This window comes from Apus apus, chromosome 1 (genome assembly GCF_020740795.1).
Source record: "Apus apus isolate bApuApu2 chromosome 1, bApuApu2.pri.cur, whole genome shotgun sequence".
NCBI classification, from domain to species: Eukaryota; Metazoa; Chordata; class Aves; order Apodiformes; family Apodidae; genus Apus; species Apus apus.
Genome location: NC_067282.1, coordinates 182,284,955 through 182,301,242, shown reverse-complemented (window position 1 = coordinate 182,301,242; position 16,288 = coordinate 182,284,955). Strand labels below are relative to the sequence as shown.

The 16,288-nt window shown below is 41.0% G+C and overlaps 1 protein-coding gene across 7 annotated transcripts in view; it reads right to left on the bottom strand.

The window, feature by feature from the left end:
• PTPRZ1 (protein tyrosine phosphatase receptor type Z1) overlaps positions 1–10,868 on the bottom strand; it is a 135,157-nt gene extending 124,289 nt beyond the window's left edge. For all 7 annotated transcript variants that reach the window (XM_051618123.1, XM_051618145.1, XM_051618134.1 and 4 more), the window contains exon 1: positions 10,710–10,868. In XM_051618123.1, coding sequence (XP_051474083.1) covers positions 10,710–10,767 — 58 coding nt within the window. In that variant the 5' untranslated portion in view covers positions 10,768–10,868. The remainder of the gene's footprint in view (positions 1–10,709) is intronic.
• Positions 10,869–16,288: the final 5,420 nt, after the last annotated feature.

The following is a 16,288-nucleotide window of genomic DNA, read 5'->3' as shown; positions in this document are numbered from 1 at the left end:
TATTTAAATGCACTGTTTACAATTGTGATAGAAGGTGTAGATTATATTATAAAAAGCCGATTCATTCATATTACCTTATTCACCAAAAATGAGACTACATTTTCTGTTTGCTCCATGTATGTTTTCTTCTATTTCCCTTAACTGTATGTAACCTGAAAGTAGCCATTGTGCATCACCACCATGCTATCTTCACCTGACTTAGCTGAAGCTGTCCTCTTATTGTCAGCAGGGCAATAAGAGTATTTTTAATCTGCTCTAAACTGCACTTGCAATTTCCTTTAATATGATGACTCCCTTTTCCTACTGTAAACACTTAAATAGTTGCAAAAGCTAATTAGACCATTTAAGATGTGCACATATTCCTAATGAATAGTCTTTATCTGTTCCTGTTGTCATCTTTCCCTCCATAAGTACAGCCACTACTCAATCTTTAGCCAATTTTGTGTCACAGTCTTATCACCTCACATGAAAAGGTTGGAAATTCCCACACAGACAGTGAAAGCTACTGCCACAAGGAAACATATTTTCTCTGCTGATTCACACATTACAAATCCCGCAGCTGGTAGCACAAATTAGAGAAGTCTGAAACATACTCAGATAAAGAATAGCTTCCCATCATATTTTTGTATACATTTTTCACTAATGGAATAAAATAATATTTTCTAGTCTAAGTATTCCTGAATTAATTTTGTTGAATGTAATACTGACTTGATCTCTGCTCAAATTCATAATGTTTTTAAAATCACTTATTTCTCATCAAGAGATATAAGAAACTAAACCACTGACTAAGTTATTAGACAACAGTGTAGAAAACAAAACTCACAGGAGAAAGAAAAAAGGATTTCATCTATTTTACCTTTTGTTTGGTTATTTCTAATACATATCATATTGATTTATATGTATGGGGTTTCTTACCATACAGATAAAGCAGTTAGCAAATCATGGGCCTCTTCAACTCGAATAAAGGGGAAAACGTACTAACACAAGATACAGGAAGAAACGGTGAATTGGAATTGTATCAGGTAACTAGGAAATACACATTTAAAGGGGAGTAGAAACCCATCAAGGAGGACCCTTACAAAGTTGCAGGAGAAAACATGTAAGGTAACATTAGTAAACTTGACATGCTTTAGAGAAAGGTGCATATGGTGAGAGCAGAGTTCATGGGACTGCTGGGGAGGCCAAACCATTCACATGAGAATGCGAGAAGATGTAGAGAGGATTAAAGAGAAACGGGTGGATGAGCCTGAGAACACTCTTAGAGTTCAGCCAGTGTTAAATATGACATTGACATTTAATGAAGTACAATTTCCTGTGGTTGTATCGTGAGAAAGTGGGAGCACTGCCAGTTCTCAGACATCTTCTAATGGCTAGTATTTTAGTTAAACCCCTAGCTCCCGAAATCACACAACCACATGAGATTTCCAATACTTTTCTTTAAAGGAGGTTTCTTACCTTGTGCTTATACAAGTAATCTTATTTAAAACAGTAAACCACTATCAGCCTCAAAGTACAATTATACAAACCAAAACATACATGTTTTTAAGTCTCCTGACTTTACCTTAGACTTTCTTATTTTTTCTGGGTAGATTTATGACATTTTGGTACTTAGTGCAGTTTGAAATTCTGAGTGGTAACAGAGATGCTAAGTGACCACTCAGACCCCAGTAACTCAGTTGACAAATGCGTCAGGTGTGGGGAATCACCAGTTTACATTGTTTCAGTGGTAAGCAGCTGGCTGGCACAGCCAGGCACATGCTGCTCAGTCTTCTTATTTAGTGCAGTTGAAACTTCTGGCTTTTTGTTCCTACTATCAGCATTAGACTTTCCAAAATCTCACTGCTGTAATGGTTCTAATTCTATTGGTTCTTCTAATTTTCAGCTTAAGTTTGCACATCGCCAGTGTGTCAGCATTGTCTGAAAACAGCTCTTCTGGATATTTTTCTCCTTGATGCTCATCCAAGACTTATTAATGCACAATTCCACCTATACGAGCCAGAAGTAACTCTGCTGTGATCTGTGTATCTACAGTGAAGCATACATTTCTTTAACTCAAACCTAGGGTGTGTTAAAAAAAGCAACAACCAACAAACCAACAAAACAAACAAAAGCACCAAAGCAAACCTCATTCCTTGGGATTTTTCTGCAACATTGCAGCATACATGAAATGCAAAGCTACTGTCCAAAAATCAAAGATTATAAAGAGATAGCCACTGACTGCACAAGACTCACCCCAAGTATGTGCAAATGATATAACATGAATGATGTAACATGGTGATGTAACATGAAATAACCCTCACACTAACAGCAGTGCTCCAGGGGGCTGGCAGAAGGCTCCCTAGCCTCTCAGGAAGTCACAGTCTGCCAACTTTGTTAATTATCATCCTTACACATATCTATCAGAAATTAAAGCTACAAATGGAAACAACTGACATACACTTGGAACAAAATTATTTTTCCAAATGGCTAGAAATGGAAGAAACACGGTTGGTCAGTTTGGGGATGGAGCTAGAAGACAAACTGCCTGGAGTAACATTAGGTCACTTTTATAAAGCCAGCTGTTACCCTGATCATTAGCTTTTTAGCCTAAGCAAGCAGATGTTTTTCTTTTTGGGAACTTCTGCTGAAATAATGAAATTCAGCATATAAAGTAAAAATAAAGTTGTTTTTTTAAAAAACACTGATTTTGAAGGTTCTCTTTCTCTACAGAATACTTGCTTTAGCTTTTGAAAATAATTTCTGTTTCTTTCTTATAAGCTGCTCTTGCAGAACACTAACATTTTTCTTTTCCAAGGCTTTGACAGCTTGAAAAACAGCATTATGTTCAGAAAATTGTATTTTGAAGAATTATGATACAAACTAGTCTAAATCTCAATTAAGTCACTAAGTCCTTCCACTTTCTTATGGAGAAATTTGAATTTGGCCTGGATAGCTTCTAAAAAATCCCAGAAAACCTGTCCCAATTACAGAACATGTCATGATTTCTAAGGAAATTTTAAATGAGGCAGGAATTTGTTATCAGATTCTGTTAGGGGATTTAGAGAAACAGATGTCTTCATTCACCAAGATACATTTCACTGCCTGTCTGTTTATGCAGCATCCTTCATTTACAGCATTTCAAAGATCAATTTTGTAACACAATTTCAGTAAAAATACACTTCATGCCTTTTATTTCACCCTTTCTGACATTATTGTTTAGTCAACTCTTCATTGCTTTTACTGCTATCCTATCTCAGCAAACAGATAAATAAGGCAGTGAAGATGGATACCTCTTCAAATGCTACCTGCTTTATTTTTCAGTCTTCAGGTAATCCAGAACCCTTTTGGCAATGAGCATGATAAGTCAGAGCCAAAGTACTAACAGATTCACTGCTCCTGAAAACTCTTAGTGAAATCTCTCACCAGTCAGGTAAGCAGTCCCAGTATCTTCATACAGAAATGTAAATTGCTGAATGAAATCTGAATGAAATCTTACTTTTCCAGGTAACTACAGTCTCTAAGTTTAGTGAAACATAAAGAGTCATAGGAAAAAAAAAAAAAAAAAAAGAAAATGTTAACTTGTGTGTCCAAGTGGATGCTATAAAAATCTAGAGAAGTAAATACTGCTTTTCATATGTGAAGCAGTAGAGCTATCTAACCTGTTTTCTAGCTGCTGAATTTAAAGGTTCAGTGTAAATGATGGATTCAAGAGACCTGACTTAGACAAAAGCCCAGGTGTAAGACAGCATTTAGTTGACAACCCACCTGTTAGGCACTAGCAGTAGGCTCCAGAGCCTTCAATTTCAAGCTCCTATACTGACTCTAGGTGAGACAGGCAGCTGAGTGCAATAATGAGCCACTGGCTTGCCCAAATGGCATGCAGCTGCCCAGGACAGTTGATGTAAATGCTGAGTTGATAGAAACACACCTGAGCTCTGCACATCTTTGGGAGGTTGGTTCCTTTAGAAGTGCAGCTCAGAATCCCCTTCTGAGAGTAAGTAGCTTCAGAACCTGCTCTTCTTAGAGCAGAGCCAGAAAAAAGGCAGTGGTAGTGATTTATGCATTGTGCCCAGCAAGTAGATAATGAAATGTTGTGTAGAAGCAGGGATAAAACCTCATGTTCCCATTCCTGCTGTACTATCTTACAAAGTCCTGCCTCCAAAATCCTGAAGCAGATGTTAAGTGACAGTAAGAAAAAGTAAAACCCTATGTGATATGCTTGAAGATTTCCTTGCAAACTCTCCCAGGCTCCATTTCAAGCTCTAAAATTTCCTAAAATTGATGTGGTTTCTATCCACTAACCAACACCTTAGGGGGTTTCTCTTTCAGGATCTTGTCCAGTATCCTCTCAAATTATTTTGCTCTCACAGCAACCTACAGCAGAATTTCACTAGTCTATCATCTGTTGCAGGAAGAAATACCCTTTTTTTAAAATTTATTTTAAAATCTGGCTTCTACTGCTTTCATTTGCTTTTCTCTTGCTCTTATAGTGGAAGAGTCGATGAAGAACCTACTCCCATCACTTGTGAGTTTATCATGCTCTATGTAACAAACTCTTAAGTAGCCTTTGCTCTTGACAGGAAGTGCTAGCTTGTTTAGTCATTCCCAAAAACGGATACCCGTGATCTTCCCTGTTTCCACTCTCTGACTCTAATCCCAGTCTGCTGTGCCATTTCTGAGATGAGTGGAACATAAACGTTCACAATAATTAAGAAGTAGGTTAGCTATGACTTTACACAGAGGAATAATTGATGTCATTTATTCTTTCCCTATTCCTTCTCTGCCTTTGACTTTTTTTTTTTTTTTAAGCCAAAATGCTTCACTTGATACATGAATTTTGAAGAGTCATCTCATTTGTCAAGCCCTAATGTTTGGAGACAGAACATTTAGGTTCAAATCCCTTCAACTCAGAACAGGTTCTCTAGACTGTCTTTCCTTGACAAAACACTTCCATCACTGGGTCACAATGTGAGAAGGTGGAACAGGTGTCACCTTGTCCTCTGTCTTAAACAGAAGTAGCAAAGGCAATCAGATCAAGACACTTCATCCTCTCAGTGTGTGCTTAGGTATGTCTTACTGACTTAAGGACGAGGGAGGTCATCTAAAAGAACATTTGGGTTTGTATCCCAGTTAAACTTAGGAGAGAAAGAGGCACTGAGTGGCACGTAATAGGGTCAATAAGGCACATGCGGAAGAGGAATTGTACCTGCCTGAATGCTTTCCTGGAAGCCTTAAAAGGTACTAGCTGAGTCAGGGACTTGTAATTAAAATTTTGGGTTCAGGCATCTAAGTTCCATTGGCATCCTACTTTTAGTGCTGAGCTTTCCTTATTAGATGTAGCACAGTATTTTTGTCACCCATGGAACTTTTACCAGAATAAGGATTTCTGAAATTAGCTAACTCGAACAGTAAGTCCTGGAGTCTTTGATTAGTAATGAAAAATTCTGATTTTCCAGGGTGAAATATAGCTACATCTGGTGGATTAAAGAATACCTAACTCCAAGTATGGGCAAGAAGTAGAAGGCAACAGGAGCTGCCGAGAGGCAGGTCTCATGTAGAATAATTCATTACTCTTGTACACAGTGCTTGTTTTTCTTAAGAAGTCTATTATTTCACCTAGACCAGACAGAGCCACAACATCAGCCAGTGATGCAAAATAAGTAAAGCAAATGCTCACTTCATTTCTAAAACCTTCAGTTATTTCCACCTGAGTCTGAAGACTAAATTGACCAACATCAGTAATTTGTATTCAACAAGCAACCTGCAACATACCTTCCTACAAAAGTACTCTGCTGCCAACAGCTTCTCTACCTGCTGGAGCCAAGATTAATTTGCAGTCCCACTCTCTTTGAAAAATTTGCTATCTTTCAGTGAGTGGATTTTGTTTATTTAATACTGTAGGTCCTTTTCTTCCTGTTGATTTATCTTTCCAATGCAGAAGCCTTGACATGTATTCAAAAAGGTAACTTTTGTCTTTATGGGAAAAGCAGCTTATTCAATAGCCAAAGGATGTCTCATACAGGAAAGCCACATAAATGGTGCCCAAAGCTGTGAGAATCAAGCTGTTAAGTGGGAACGGGGGGCTCCGGAACTGCTGCAGACTTCCAGGCCCTACAGGGAATACTGAGAAGCACAGCACGTTTGAACAGGAATTGAAATTGTCTGTGAAAGAACAGAATCTGTTCACCCTTACATTCCTAATTAGAGAACTCAGAGTGGGCAGTGACCACTTAAACGATGAGCACTGAAAATGAAGGAAGTTGCCTTCCTTAAAAAATGGGTAAGTGCCTGCATTCGTAAATTAGCATCCTGATTTATAATCCAGATTATCATTAGAATAATTTCACATTACCACTTTGATTTTATACATAATATTTAGTTTCTTTCCAGGAATTCAGATAGAAGAGTATATTTAGAGATGAAGTCATGTCAAATGCAACTTAGAGAATTTTCCTTACACGTTGTACTCAATAAACACCTCAAAGTAAAGCTTTAACTGTTTTAGATATGTCCCACAGACTAGTGTGCTGATTAAATGCTAGGCTACACTGACATTAACATTTAAAATGTCATTTGCTTCTGCACTTTTTTTCATTCCTGCCAGTATTTCAACCTAAAATAAATCCATACTGTACATTTAGATTTTAGTACATATAAATCTCTGTGGTAAAAAAAAAGGCATAAGATTGTTACAATAGACAGTTCAACAGTCCTAAAATTCTTACTTTTGTTTTAGCTCTTATGTTTTAGATATAGGAGGAATACATTTCTCCACGGGATCTATGCATCATCATCCATAGGAACATGTAATCTTAGGTGTAAAAATGCTCAAACATTGAAAATAATATACAGTAATACTACTGGGATGTAATTGAGTTTGAACTCTGCCAAGTACCTAGCCTACAAAAATATAATCAAAAAAGAAGAGTCTGGTCCTGTTGTCCTTTAACAGTCTAAGAGCTTATTTAATCTAAACATGCAGACATGAGAGTGAAGGGAAAGTGTGATTTGATTTAGAAAGCTGAGCCAATGCTGTCCTTCAGATTTTCATTATTATTAATTGGGGCTGTCTGCTAAAGAGCAAGAAGTTGCTTTTCTTGTTGGTCATGACATGTATTCTGTCTGCTAGCTTGGGAATACAGTTCTGATGTCAGCTGTGTAAGAACAACTGAAATATTTAAGGTAACATTATTATTTTTGTGTGAATGAAGTCATGGTACTGGGATGCCAGAAACAAACTAAAAATGAGAGAGATCTTTTCTAGGCAATCAAAAATTAAAGTGAGACAAAACTAACTGAGTAATTCATAGTTTAATTAGCTGCATTTTGAAATGCAAAACCCTGGCTGAGGTCAAGAAGGTGGAAGTAGAAAGGTGTAGATGAGCTAATTTTGGAGAGACTTTTTACATTATTTGGAGAAATTGGACATATATTTTGGTAGTATGAGTAGGAGATCTTCTTTAAGTCTTGCCTAAATATTTACACCGCTTTAATTCAAATTTAGCCACAATTGTAATGTAATTTATTAAAACATGTTCCTTTTTCTAATAACATTTTTTCTTGCCTACGCAGATTCATAAATAGTCTTACTTACTGAAGACTTCAGATACTTTTTCCATAAGCACAGTGAGACAAAAGCTACAAAAAAGGCACACCCTACTGACATTCAGGAGGTTCTATGGAACACATCAGTAAGCCAGGGAAGATTTCCAGAGAGCATCTTCAGCTTGAGATAGATGCAGGCTAAAGATTACAGATTTGTTTATTTCTCATCTAAAATAAAGATGTAAAAAAAGCAAGTGAACTGTTCACAGCGGGTTTTTTCCTTTAATTTTTGTAACAGATCTTAATAGGAAATCTATTCTAACTACACAGTAGTGAAGACAAATAATCACACAGGACTTCTCATGTGCCCTTACTTGAGACTGAATAGCATCTCACTCTACAAGTAGTTCCATTGAACTTCAGTGAATGGCACTCACTGAGAATACTCAAGATAATACCCTGCTCCATAAATAATTACATCAGTACTTGGCTTCAGTAACACTGTGGAAGAAGGTGCTATTCATATCTCAGCAGGAATATTAGAATCTAGCCCCTAAGCATTTCTTCAATAAGACAGAGAACAGACTGTCACTGTCTTGTCATGCCCAAAAGAACTTTTTTGCCTGCATCTGCTCTAATAGGTTTTTCTTCATTGAGGTTGATTTGACCACCTTGTCTTCCCGAACACATATAAGACTAAGATTTCACTGCTCAGCCTCCCAGAGGTAAAAGCAAAACTCCCAAACAGATTCATTAGAAAGGACTTCCTGTAGAGCTCTGCAAGTGATCTCAACTACATTTTTGAAACTAGAAGCAAATGAGGCCAGGATCTACATGCTGCCTCACTCAAACTATTCAAGATGGTCTCCAGAACGTAAAGGCAGACTGCCATGCTCTCCAGCAGCAACCCATTCACACAGCCCTAGGTCTGGTTTATTCCGTACCAGAAACACGTAATGGTAAGAGCCAGCCCGTCCAAACAAGTCCTCCTCTGTCACCAAGCCCTAGGAACCATGCACTGATAGTATGCAATCATTTATTTATCTTTTTAATGAAAAAAACCTAAAGGAAATAATGTCAAAATTCTAATAAAATATTTACTCCTATAAACTAAAACTATCAGATGAGAGCATGGCTAGTTATGGAGAGATGCTCAGGGAGGAGCACACGCAAATGAAATCCGATGACATCAGTCTAATAACCTGTTCAGGATATTCATTTTTTGAAACAATCATGTCGTTGAACACACTGAGCAGTGTAGCTCACACATCTTCAGACTGAGCCATCATTGAGAATTAATCATCCACCACATCTAGAAAGGGTGTCCCCTTCAGGTCAGGTTTGAAAACAATCCTGTATCAGTCTGGAGGCAGCAACAACAAAAAACAGTAGCTGTACTTACATCTCATGTATAGGCAAAAAGCCTTGTTTTCCCATTCTGACAGATCTTTTACATTCATGAATGTAATCTGCACATGCAGACCTTGTATTAAAGTATTACATTATACAAAACTATCTCATGTTTTAAAAACTAATACGATTAAATTATCAAAAAAGTTTTCCTTTTAAAAGCTGTGTTTATGCCTTGCATTGTTTGCAATGTGGCATCTGAACACAGATGTTAGTCTCCAAAATTATACTGTGTTGCACATTACATTATGATCATGTCATGCCAAGCTTGATCTGTACTCACACATTTTCATATACCTCCACACACATATACAAACACCTGCTTATTTTTGTCCTTTAAATAGACTTGGGAGTACATCTGATTTTAGGAAACAGGCTGGCAACATAAATAAGACAATAAAAACTTATCAAAAAATTTATGCAGGCCCATTCTTTACTGAACTAGTAGAAGAGAATTACAAAAGAATAAGTACTTTTTCTTTTTTTTTTAGAAATAGGGTAGTTTAAAAGTGACATTAAAATGTTACTGATGCCCTTATAAAGATGACACATTTTAATTAAAGGTCAGTTAAGTTAATTACATTTATAGCTGAATTATTCCGCTCTACTTTCAGAAAGGAGGTAACAATATTTTTCACATGACAAAATTTAAATTAAAAAGCAGTTTGCTCTAACTAGCAGAACTTCGTACAAAATTGCTTTCACTCTAAGTAACCTAACACCGATCTTTGTCTACAGAGCTTCACGGTTTCAGAAGCAGCACCACCTATTGGGTGAAAAATGTAGGTTAGTGCCTATTTTATCACTAGAGACGTATTGTAAAAATTGTTTTGTACATACCGGGCTGAAGCTCCCAAATTCCTCATACCTAAATACAAGCAACAACTAGTACTGTCTAGTAACTTGTTTACAGAAGCTTAAACATTCAAAACCATCGTTCAATACGATACAAAACCCACCACTTAAGCTCCTAATATTTATTGGACAAAAGTATTTAAGGCAGCCCTTCAAACAGCATCAACTGACTCACGCTGGTTATTCTAATACCGAATAACAGAACATCGCATGAGTTTTAGGTTATGCTCCAGTTGCATAGATCTGAATGAGCTGAAAATTAATTATGTAAGTAGCCTTAATAAAATGTATTAATCCATATTCTGTATGCAGTGTCCCATGTGAATGAACGACTTGTGTTTTGCTTTCCGAGGCAGCTGCTATGCCCTGGTTTGGAGAAATCACTGACGTTGCCCGTTCTTGGAGAACGAGTCTTGTTTTGGACTGAAATTCTGCACCTACTCCCCCGCTCTCTTCGAAACGGTTCATGTGAGAGGCTAAAGTAGCATTTCAAATCCCACGTCCACAGAGCAGCTCGATGTCAACACTGCTCGGCAGGGACTTTCTCTCCCCTCCTGCCACAGGCGCACCCCCTCTCCCCGGCGGTGCGGGCTGCCTGGCGGGGACGGGCCTCGGGGAGGGGGGGCTCGGCGGGGCTCGGAGCAGAGGCAGGGTGGGCTGGCGAGCCTTCCCCGGGGCAACCCGCCCGTGCAGGGGGTGGCGTGGGGCCCCGCGCACCCGCGAAGCCCGGCAGCAGGACGCTGAGGTAAAAATGGGTTAGGAGAAACGTTCCCACCCGCGATGCTGACAGTGTGTTTCCACGGTGTGGAACCGCCAGTGATGGCACCTGCCGCTCTAGGCAAAAGGGCGAAAACCCACCGGAGCCCGGGAAGAAAAGTTGATCAGAAACCCAAAGGTGAATTGATGCAAATATCACTCACCCACTCTGAGGATACAGACGAGCTGGATGCAGGCAACCAAGCGCCCTAGAATAAGCATGTCCAAATCGTCCTTTGCCACCTCCCGTCCGTCTGCCTGCCTGTCCGACTGCCTCTCAGCCTCCTGCCTGCCTGCCGGCCCGCCTGCCTGCCTGCCTCCGCGGGCAGCTGCACCTCTCCCCAGCGGGGAGCCGGCTCCGCGCCCGGCGGCCGCCCCCACGCCGCGGGCGGGCGGGATCAGCGGCGCTGGCGGGGCCGCGGCTCAGCGCATGGCGGGGGCGCTGCGGGGGCCGCGCTGCCGGGGGTGCGGGGGCCTGCGCGGAGCGCGGGTGCTTGCGTGCGACTGGTGGATGATGTGTGCGTACTTGGTGTGTGCGTGTGTGCTCGCCGTGCGTGTGCTTGGTGTGTATGTCTGTGTGTGCTTGTGCGGGGGGGCGGAGACCGCGCGTTGCTGGGCGGGCGCGCACGTGTGCGCGCGTGTGAGTGTGCCTGCGCGTGTGTGCGCGCGGGGGGTTCTTTGCCAGCAGACCCCCGCCCCCAAAGCGGCAGCAGGGCCGGGGCCGGGGCATTCACGTCGCCAACCCGTGGCCGTGGGGCCGAGGACCGCGCCGAAGCTCCGCGGGGGGGTCGGAGCGGGGCGGCGGGAGCGGCTCCGCGCGGGACAGTCCCCGGGACACCTGCCCCCCAGCCCCCGCTGGCCTGCGGAGAAAAAGTTCATTTGGAGGCGGGGAGGGGGCTGTGAGGTTTCGGGGGTCTCGGAGGGCAGTGAAGTGAGGGGCAGGCGGGTGCGATCCCGGCGGCGCACGCTGCCTGGGCGCGGAGGCGGGCAGCACAGCGGGAGGAGCCGCGTTAAAAATGCATCGTATCGGGCCGGCTACCGGCGGTGATTTAAGGGCCCGATTTTGCAAACGCTGATTGCCGGGGGTAACCGTGAGAATAATCGCGGGGAGTTCGGCGGGGCTTGGAACGCTACCGGCCTGTGAATAGGTTTGCAGGCTGCTCGCCGAGCCGGGAACTGACAGGATACGTGTTCCCTGGGAACTGGAGGGGGGAGCGGGGGAAGGGGGCTGGAGCGGCAGAATATCATTATCCGCCTCAGAAGTGGGTCAGGGCGCAGGCACTGGCACCATTTCTTAGGGAAGATAAAACCAAACAAAACCCAACCCAAACCAAACAAAACCAACAACAACAACAACAACATAAACGCAACAAAACCGAATCCAACTAGAAAAACCCCAAACCAACCAAACAAGAAGTGAAAGAAGTGAATCATTCCGGGAAATAACCGCATGTCCCGCGTGGTGGGGAAGTGCGGAGCGGGAGCAGCAGTGCCGGGGGTTGGACTCCGGGCCGGGCCGCGACCGGCGGGCTAGAGCGGCTGGAGGGGACCCCGCCGGACCCCCTGCCCTGCGCGGCACCCCCGGCCGGAGGGACCCGGCATCCCGCCTCCGGGCTGGGCCTGACTCCCGGCCTTCCCGCGCCGAGCTAAGGCCACGGATGTCCTGATGAGAGCACGTCGGAAGCATCTCTGACAAACGCTCCAGGCTTTTGAGAGTGTGAGAAGACACACACGATCCTTCACTTCATCCCGGGTCTGCCCGAGTGCAGCCCAGTAGCCGTGTGAACGGTGTCTGTGTTTGTGGTACTGTCCCTATCCAAGTGAAACCTCCTGCTCAGCACGGATGTGATGTGACTTCTAATGGCGGGCAACTTTAGTGTAAAAACAACCGGTGTTTTATAGGTACCCTGCTCTACTGGTCTTCTTAGTCCTCAGGCTCTGAAGCTGCTTCTGCAAGCTTGTCCTTCCAGGAAACAAAAAACTCCTGTGTCAGTTTTTCATGTCAGTGTCTGCCTGCTCTACCTGGATAGTTTGGATGTTATGAGCTGTCTTGACATGAAGCAAATTGGTAATTTCTGAGTGAGCAAAAGTTACAGGAGAAATTGCCGAGATGCTCAAGCAGTTGATTGTATTTGGAAAGCAGACTGCACATGTGTCTTCTCATGCAAGGTCAGCATCTTTCAGGGTACTGCAGAGTTTACATACAATAGAGGTTGGTTCATTAGGAGAAGAACTAACTTTGAATGACAGTTTTTGTTAAAATGTCTTCTGGTATCATGGTGAGAAACAACTTTGATTTGCTGAGCCCCACCAATAAAAAATATTTTAGGTTTGTCCTAGGTTGTTCAAAATTTTAGACAGCTGATTTTCACGTTATTGAAATAAACTAGATGCCAGGAAACCACTGTAGTGATTTCCAAACCTATATACATGCAAACTTGCACAAACAGACTGGTACTCATGTGCAAGACGAAGTATTAATAACAGTGGATAATATATAGACAGTGGACAAATTCTAGCTGCAACACCATTTTGCAGTTGGCTTAGTTTCTCAGCAGGAATAAGAATTATACAATATTGCATAGCAGCATATATAGGTATTATTCTAATATACAGTACCAAGCCAATGTCTGCAGGACCTCAGTGATGCATGACTCTCAGGTTGTACCTCTGTGTGGCTTTCCTCTGAAGCTGCTAGGGAGACATAACTCAGCTATGTTGCTTGTGAGTTTGGAGCAGCTTTCCCCTCCACCTGGTGGGGACCAACTTTTGAGCAGTTTGATGCCTTTTTGTCTTCAGTTTTCAGTTGGTACCAAAGTTCTGTGATTGTCTGACAAAGTTAAAGTTCACTTTAACAGCTGCTAACCTGATTACCTACTCGGGTAGCTACCATAGAAGCTTTAGGTAGGTCAGTGTGCTCCTTTTCTTACAGGGTTTCTAAAAGAATCCCCTTTTATTTCTACCATGAAGAAGTTACCCATCACGAACACACCCACAATGAAAGGCAAGCAGGGTACTTGTAGATGTAGAACTGTTTCCTAGTTTTCCACAGTCAATTACTACACAGAAAGAATTTGATCCTGGCATGGTTCTTACACTCATAGTTAACTTTCACTTCCAGCAGATAGTACATTTTAACATTTTACAAGGTGAATGATAAACACCACCAGTGAATGTGTTAGACTCTCCAGAATTTGAAACCTTTGAATCAAGAATTTACTCTCCTTAAAACACGACCAGAAATGTCTATGGTAACTAACTCCAGTGCAGTTTAATACAGCTTGTTATACAGAGGTAAGAAGGATGCCTTAGAAGGTTCATCTCTGGCCATTCAGTGTATATGCACACCTGGTCAGAATCAGAATACAGTTATAATATCCTGATGTGATCGTACTTTACAGCTGTTTTGAACAGATGCCAACAGGCCAGAGACAAATTCCTGCAATGCCCCTCTCTTTCTTGAACTGAAGAACTGCTGGTGAAGAAGCTCTGTCTATTGTCTAGGAAACACTTGGCTGTGTTAGGGTGACAATGTTAATCTTCACCTTTAGCTGTCATGTGATGATGTTTAGCTTGTGTTGTGTCAAGCCAAATTCACTAAAATTAATGTGGAAATAAGGAAATCTGTCAAGTAAATCAATTCACAAGTTTTAGCAACATGGTATCTAGTATTGCTTCCTCTTTTTGCTATATGAAAATAAAATATAACATGCAACATAATAAAATAGCATGCAGGCATGCCCAAAGGACTTGTAGCTAACATTCAAGATTTCTATTTCTTTAAAACTTATTGTTCTTAGTGATGACTATGTCCTTTAGTAAATATTGTGGGATCCTACATAAAGTTTCCCTTTCATTATATAATATTTCTACTTGTCCTTTTACGGAACATTAGCAAGTCTTGATGAGAAACTGGTCCCTCTTTAGTTTCTGTGATAAACTTTTCCTTTTTTTTAAAAAAAAAATTTATTGAATTTTCAGCCTTTTACTCTTCTCATTTGATGTAAAATATGTTCTCAAATCTGCTCTTTTTATCCATTGTTAGATTTTTCTCAGTCTAAATGAACCTCTCTTCAGTGTTGATACTGTATTTTCCTTTGTATGGTGACAATCTTGTTATTTTCCAGGGTGACTCATCCTGTGCCTTGTTCACCTTTTTTTGAGTTTTGTGTTTTGTTTTTTTTTTCTCGGAATAATGTCAATTTCTCATTGCATTTATCTGCTGCTTCTCTTGTGGTAAATGTTTTTGGTTTTGCTGTTGACTTTAGTATTTGTCAAATTCTTTTTTGGGGGGTTTACATGCAGCTTTTATTTTGCTTTCTTTCTTGTGTGAAGCCTATACCACCAGTGTGCCTTGGTATGTCTGGTGCAGTGTGTTAACAAAGCATCTGGTGGATTTCCATCTTAAGTTTCTAATTTACTGGAGAAATCAGCATGTACATTCAAAATATTGAAAAGGTGTGTGCAGAAGGTATGTTGTCCTGGCCACAGTTATAACTGTGATCATTAGGAGCATTTTTCAGACACATGATACCAAAACCCAGATTTATTGTGTCATGCTGAAGTCAGATCTGTCTGGGTAGAGTACTGCTGTTTCAGAGAACTTTTTACCATGAGTATTTAATATTAAATGGAGAAGTATTAGCATAGGATCTCTCACCTTTTTTTTTTTTTTTTTAATGAAGGTAAAACTAGTATTTTTGTCTACCACAATTTTGTTTGGCATATTAGAATTTCAAGATCATTAAAAACTTACTAATAAAGAAAGACTATTTTTGCAATATTTTACGGGAGTTCCATTTTTTGCACTCTGTGTAAAGTAGCGTTATTTTTATTTTTGGTGTTCATCTGAGGCATTGCTTTCCCAATTCAGTTGCCTCCAAGAACACAGAAGGACAAAGGAAATCATGGCATTGAAGGGTTTATTCAGCCTTTTGCAAAACAGAAGATGTAACTGAATTGTTTTTCAAAGCTAAACCCAAGGACAGTAGATAGTGTTTATTCTCCTCTTGGAAGAAGATCAGAATGTGACAGTTTGGTAACAGCCAGGTGCCATCAGACCCCAGGAAGAGCTAGGTGAGAGACAAAGTGTATTCACATAATCTGGTTTGATTATCTTAGTTCTCAGTATGAACCATTTGAAAAGAGCTGGGCTGATAGATGCATTGAAGACAGCTTGGTTTAAACCTGTCTTTTTAAGCAGCTGTCTGGCCTAGCCATGGAAATGACTTCAGTACCACATCTTCTAGCAAAACAGATGATCTGATGAAAGGTTTGTGGGCTGGAAATCTTAGATAACCGTTTTCCCCAGCTTTATCAATTGATCTTGAAATAAAAAACCGCATCTGTCTCCAAACTCTGTCTCTTCTGGCAAAAACACTCTGTACCTAGATGATTCGTTCAGTGTCAAAACAGTTGCCCCTGGTTAAATCTGCAGAAGAACATCCTAACCCCACTACTTACCAAGCAGAGTGGTTATAGAGTATGAGAAATAAGCAACAAGGGGCTGAAATGCAAACTTTGAACAGAATGGGAATGGAAATTCCTGTTTCAACTTTAATTTAAGCTATTTGAAATCAAAGCTCAGACTCCTAACTTCAGACATCTCCTAAAGGAATCATGTAGCTCCATGGAAAATTCTTAAGCAGCTAAAACAAAGCTAAAGCTAAAACTGAGTTACAATCTTGTGATTTACCTGACCAGGGCTTTAAGAGAGAGTGTCCATGCTTCCCCCACGTGACTG